Consider the following 6867-nt stretch of genomic DNA (forward strand, 5'->3'; position numbering starts at 1 on the left):
CCTTCGTTCTCACGCCAAAAAATTTAAGGGTAAATGTTCATTGTTAATTAAGATTTACTAATTAAAATGAAAATAATTAAGGATAAAGCTTAATCTCGGAATATTAGGCTATACTTAGAACGAAAATAAGTTTTTCTGTGTGTATGCATGAGTGTGTGTGTGTGTGTTTTTTTTGGAGAGGGGGGAGGGGGGTGTTTCCTGTTTGCAATGTGTTTTGTCTATCTGTCAGTGAGGTTTCAGCGAAAGCCGGCCTGCATGCCAGAAAGCGAGGGATGAGAAGTGTAAAGGATCTGGCGAGCTGCTTTGATGTAATCTAGGCGAGTGTTATGGCGTTACACCACTTACGCCACAGTTGCATGTATATAGAATGTATACTGTGCACAGAATGCAAATATTCTGATGAGTGGCCGAGTACGTTTTCCACAATGTGCAGTATACATCAGAACACACTGCATACCATAATACCATATTTGTACTTGACCTTCCATTTCAGATGATAACTCATCAATAGATGACTCAACTAATAGATGACACTCACATGCAACGTGATGAGGTCATGTGCAATATAGCATATTACTTATTTTTTTATTGTGAAGCAATGCATCAAATAGTAGCCTTTTTATAATATTTTATAATAATTTTTATAATAGCTTTTTTCAAATAGTTGCCAGTATACTGCACATACTTAATGTATACTGGGCAGTATTTAATAAACTATAAACCAGTATTCTTTTCTGATCATGGTCTCTGTGTATCCTCTCAATATAAAGAAAAGCCAGTTCTATTTGATTCTATTTGAATTTGATTCAGGGAGTCATGATCTCATTCCAAAAATAATCTCAATGCATCTCAATTCTGCAGGGTGCATATATTGGTAACGTTAACAAATGTTGACAAATTCTTTGTTAATATTCATCACAAAGCTGTAAGAAAAAGTAGAAATGAATATTATTTTCTGTAAAGTTTTCTCTCTTACTCTCTTCAGGTCTTTTTCACATAGTGAAATATTTCATTCTCCTGTGTAGGTGGAATGGACTCGGACCCCGGAGCCCATAGAGGTGCTTGTTTTGTGTTTGAGGGCCGTGAGAGAGAAGCTGCCCAGAGGTCTGTACTCACTGAGCGTGTCTCTTCAGACTCAACTGGGCGGCCGCACGCTGCACTGGTCCCGTCTGCAGGAGCAGCAGTGGGTTGGAAGAACAGAACCCGTGGAACACCAGGGCCGATACTTTGACATAGAGCTCAACATTAACCAGAGCCTCTACATGGTAAGAAAACCCTAGCAAACTGCCCTCCTGAGGCACTCACAGCACTGCAGTTTATTTAACCCTAACAACAAAATGGCTAATGTTCAAAGAACCGATTTGATGATTGTTGATATGAGTGGATTTATGCTACATTAAAGAGCACAGCAATCAAACGTCATCACCTTTACGTTAGAAATTGTGGGATATTTTACCACTATCAATCATGGGTGCTGCTCAGAGGGGCCGTCTGTCACTGAGAACATTTGTCATATTTTTGTCAGAAGTAATGAGTTTTGAAAGCATATTTACATTTGTTTTCTCAGTTTGGCAAGCTAAAAAAATGCATTTTCCCCCCCATTATTTTATTAAGATGTTCTGTATTTTTTGGAGCTCACAAAGAGATATTATTCTAATTTAAAACAATGTTTTCTTATATATAATATAATTTATATTTAGTATAGCAAAGCTAATTTTTTTCAGCAGCTATTACTCCGGTCTTCAGTGTTACATGATCCTTTAGAAATCATTCTTATACACTGATTGGTGCTCAAGAAACACTTCTTATAATTAGCAATGTTGAAAATAGTTGTGCAAACAGATGTGCTGCTTACAATTATTGTAGAAACCATGATACGTTTTTTTTTCAAGATTCTTTAATACTTAGAAAGTTAAAAAGGACAAAAGCACAATAAGCATTTATTTGAAATACATTTTTTTTTTAACCTTATAAACGTCTGTCAGTTTTGATCAATGTATAAGAAAAAAAAATCCTTCAATCAATCAATAAAAAAACAAAACTTACTAACACCAAACTTTTGAAAGAGCATATTTTATTGCAATATTGTTATATATCACAAAGCATACATCAAAAAGCTTTATGAAAACTAACTCACACTCACTTTTAAAGGGATAGTCCACCCAAAAATGAAAATTCAGTGAAATGAAATGAAAACCACTTTGATACTAATCCATATGAATTCATGTGGACTACTAATCCATAATCCATATGAATCAATCGCTTTATATGATGAACAGATTTAATTTAGGCACACACACACACCAGTTATGGAAAACAGCTCAATGTAAATATGTGAATAAAAGCTTAAATATAGGCTGCTCATCATACGAAGCAACCAAGCAAACCGATCTCTTAATACACTTTTTAAGCATCAAAGTGGTAGTTGTGTAGAACGGAGGGACAGAAATGACTCTAATTATCAGATGGGACTAAATTCCAGAACAGGACCATGCTATTTTTTCTCTCTGCGGTTCCACTTCAGCTGTTGAATATAGAGTCAGAATGAGGCTTATGAAATGTGATATTAAACAGTGAGTGTGTGTATAGGAGTGGAAAGAGACTGTATTAAAAACTGCTGCTGAAAGCTCAAGGTTTGACTTGAGGGACAGTCACTGTGAATAAAACGGCTGCTTTTCTAACATGACATTTAGTGTGTGAACGCAAATCAAATTTATAATTCATTATACAAGAGCTGACGGTTTATTGGGATAAAAATGATGTACAAAAATTATGCTGTGAAACCAGAATTCCAGAACTCAGAACTACTGAGAAAATAAGAAAAAATAAATAACGATATGCTTTTAAGGAACTATCAATGCTGTTCAGAGCAATAGTGTTAAATATTAAGTTAGTTTATGGGAGTGATGCTTTAGCGTTTAGCGCACATCTTGTTTTCTGTCGCCTGTGTATGAGGAAGAGCTGTAAAGAAAGAAGATGAAAGAAGACCTATAAATTGATCAATGCACTATATGTCAATGGGAGACTTTATTCATTTTTTTTAATGATTTTGATTAATGATTAATGAGTTTTAGTGTTACTTAAAAAAAGAGAGAATAATCTAATTATTCTATTTACAAGAATAAAGTGATAATGTTTCGACAATGAAGCTCTGATATTATGAGATCTGAAAATGTGAAGATCTCTAAAACTTTATTCTCAAAATAACACTTTAATCTTGTAAGCTTACTTTATTCTCATAACTTTATTTTGTAAAAGGCCTATTGTGAGATTATTCCCAAAACATTGCAATTTTATTCTTGTAATATTATGACTTGATCCTCAAAATCAGTTTTTTTGTCTGTACACACCTAAGACGGAAATTATCTTCAAATCAAAGCTTGAATGGAGTCTGTGTTAAGTGGTTTGGGCTGAATTTATTCCAGAAGTTTAGACCAAACCCTCACCAGAATGTTTGTTCAGTAGTGCCATCCAAGCACTGTAAATAAAGAACCTAAAAATGTGATCACGATCAATAAATAAAGCACCTAATCTAGCATGCGCTTGTGTAGTCAGGCCTATATCTGCAGACAGAAGCGTCTGACACAAAGGAAATAAAGTGGGCCGCTTTAACTGAATACTCCTCCTCTCTCGTCCAAAACCGTGGGCTCTTATTTGGCAGGCGATCATTTAGCGCTCCATTGAGATTGTCTAGTGTCAGTCTCCTCTATCCTCTACCAGCTCTTATTTATAGCCAATCCTGTTGCTGTTGATGTTTATGTTTCGAAGATTTCCATCAGATTTGTCTGTAATTGGCTCATTTGCTTTTCGCAGTTGCCCACATTACCGTGCGCTCTCGCCTCGTCTGTTTTCCTCAACAGCTTTTGCAGAGGAAACGAGGAATTAACGTTAGTAGGAGGAAAGCTACAGCTCATCATGTTTTTCTTGAGTGTCCCTGGCTGGCGCGTAGAGATGCTCTGGTCTGATCCATCTTGCAGATTTGAGTCTTTCCTTCAAGTGGGATGTGAAAGATGTGATGGTCCAGGCAAGGAAGCAGAAGATAAGAAGAATCTTTCGCTGCTTTGTCAATCTGTAGTTTCGGTCTCATTTTCAAATCTCTTCATTCTGTTGTTTCATAGCGCTTCCATCTAAAGCCAAAACAGTCATTTAATGTTAAAAAGCAGAATGACACCAGCAGTCCATGAGGGAAATGCACTTAAATTCACTTTTTTTTTGTTTTTTTTCAATTTATGCCTTCACATGTTTGTGTTTTCTCTTTTCCCCTCTTTCTCTTGTGGAGTTTGCTCAGTAAGCACAGGTCTGTTTTGAATGAAATCTGATCTCTGTGATGCTTTAATAGATTCCCAGCATGTAGCAGTTGTACCTGAGAACTGACACAGGCCTAAAACACAATGTTTCAGCCATTTCATTGTGTTTTCACTCTTTCCTTTTTTAATCTCTTTTTCTTTGCCAATTGATACAGTCAGCAGCGTTCTTGCTTATTTTTCAGTGAATTAAGCGTCTGAAATATTATTCAATATGTATAATGCAGGAGATTATGGCATACATTTGAGGCCCGATGCAGGGAATCTGTGCCATTTTTTTTTTAGGTGTGAGCACAAAGCGATTAGAAGAGAAACACATGATGAATGTGATAAAAGAAGTCTTCTCCGTTTTCCATTACTCCTAATGGAGGGATAGAATATTCCTGGAGTGACTGATGAAGTCAATCGCTTCTTTTTGTCAGTTCATTTTTTAAAGGTCTGTCTCTTGCTTGATGGGTAAATAAGGATCTCTGCGTGTTATTCCTCATGCCACGTTTTCCTGATATACCACATTTTTCCTTAAATGTGCCTGGTTTACATATGTTCTAGTGATGTCACGGCTGTCATGTTGGGATCATCACATGCTGGCGCTCCTGCTGAGATGGCTTCCTGAAAGCAGCCATAATCACATTCCGATGTTTCATCATCTAGGTTCAAACTTTAGATCATATTAAACACATTTACATCTTTAACTAGAGAGAGGAAATTAGATACAAAATATCCATTTTGTAAGAGAGAATTTACTCTTTACATTGCACCCCTTTTCTGTTTTACTTTCTCTAACGAGTAGTGTTAAAACCGTTAGCTGTGTTTTGTGTGCCACAGTGAAAATTAGAGGATGCTTTATTTTAGACTATTACAATAATATATAGCATCAGTGAAGGGTGCTTAACTTTCCAAAAATGTTGTATGTCCACATAAGTCAAAATAAATTATTTTGTTTGACTTTTTTTTAAAATAATTTTTAATGATTTTTTTTTTTAACCTGTTACATAGGAACGCAATCCCTGAATTTATTTTTCTTACCTGAATTCTAGCAATAATAATAATAATAATAATAATAACAATAATAATAATAACGAATACAAATTAAACATCAACAAAACACTAGTTTAAATGTTTTGCAGGATTAAATGTAACAGGGTTGCAAAATTTGAATCATTATTAGGGGCTAGTTAATTTGGGACCACACTACATTAAATCTAAAATTTTATTGAAGGTATTCAACTTTTTTTTTTTTTTTTTTTTAGTTATTCATTTTTTAAAGAATAAGCTTGCATCCTCTCTGTCTATTAATATATTTAAAAGTTGTCTATCAAAGATTCGTTTGCATTTGAAACACCATGATTTCATTTTGTGCTAAACAAACAGAGTAGTGTTTAATTTTTGTAATGCAAATTATTTTAATCAGTCGCTTTGGTCTTCTCTGTGTTACATGTGCTAATAAATAATTTTGACTTTGACCCTGAACTCTCTTTGTCCCCTTTTTTTTTTCTAGATTTGTTTTAAATGATAGATTTAGATTTACTGTAGGTATTGTTCCCTTTTTGTCTCTTCCAGGTCTTGCCTGCATCATGTGATCTGTTGCCGTCCAGTGTGTTAGTGTTCAAGCTGTTATCTCTGCCTGGAGATCACAGTCATGTGAGTTCTGTGGTGGGCTGGGGTGCATTTCCCGTCTGCGACTGCTCCCTCCAACTCTTCAATGGCAAGTTCAAGACCCCTCTCTTGCGTGGCAGTCTGAACCCCTCACTCAACCAGTTCCGCAGAATTGAGCATCTGCTTTCCACTGACCTGGACAACTGGCTATGCAACCTCTACTTCCAGGTACATCTTTAAAGGTTTACTTTTATGAAGATATTCAACAGTCTAATGATTCATACTATAAATAATAATAATAATAATAATAATAATAATAATTAATAACAGTTTTATTTACTTTATGTTGTAATTGCTTTAAGCTAATAAACCACTTTACCCTAAGTGAACTCTGTAAAAGATAGTTTTTGTAGAATAGTGCCTGGTTTGTATATGTGAGTGTGTGTGTGAGAGAGTGTAAAGGCTCTAGAAAGAAAATTGGAAATTGGAGCCAGGTTGTAAACAAACCACATCTTTACTAAACACATCCAGATACATTTGAGGAGAAGCATTGATCCTGTTACTCAACAGCTTAATGAAATTAAAAAGCAGAGCAAAGGCTTTTCTCAATCTAATGCATTCATATAATTGGAAAATATTGTGTGTAGTGAGTGTAACCAATTAATATATCCTTATGGGATCTGCACTCCACAAAAAGTCCATACAAATTGTACACATTCACAATCCCATTAATGTTAAAAAAATATATATTTTGGCTACTTTGACAGTTTGACACATTTTACCATGTTTAAAGTCAATCCAGATAAATCTGCAGATTTACCAGCCAAATCGGTGCATAAAGTGAAAAAAAAAAAGTCATTCCATATGAGAAAGAAGCAGTCTGTGATTTTGTGCAAAACATTACAGGTTTGTTTTCGAAGAGTCCCAGACAGTAAAAGAAACAACACTTCCCATGTCTTTTTTTTTT

The 6867-nt window shown here is 35.1% G+C and overlaps 1 protein-coding gene across 1 annotated transcript in view; it reads left to right on the top strand.

Moving 5' to 3' along the window:
• ofcc1 (orofacial cleft 1 candidate 1) overlaps positions 1–6867 on the top strand; it is a 78369-nt gene that overhangs the window by 4720 nt on the left and 66782 nt on the right. The window contains exons 4-5 of the mRNA XM_016555138.1: positions 1026–1265; positions 5865–6128. Coding sequence (XP_016410624.1) covers positions 1026–1265; positions 5865–6128 — 504 coding nt within the window. The remainder of the gene's footprint in view (positions 1–1025; positions 1266–5864; positions 6129–6867) is intronic.

Source organism: Sinocyclocheilus rhinocerous, unplaced genomic scaffold, assembly GCF_001515625.1.
Source record: "Sinocyclocheilus rhinocerous isolate Xijiao unplaced genomic scaffold, SAMN03320098_v1.1 scaffold286, whole genome shotgun sequence".
NCBI classification, from domain to species: domain Eukaryota; kingdom Metazoa; phylum Chordata; class Actinopteri; order Cypriniformes; family Cyprinidae; genus Sinocyclocheilus; species Sinocyclocheilus rhinocerous.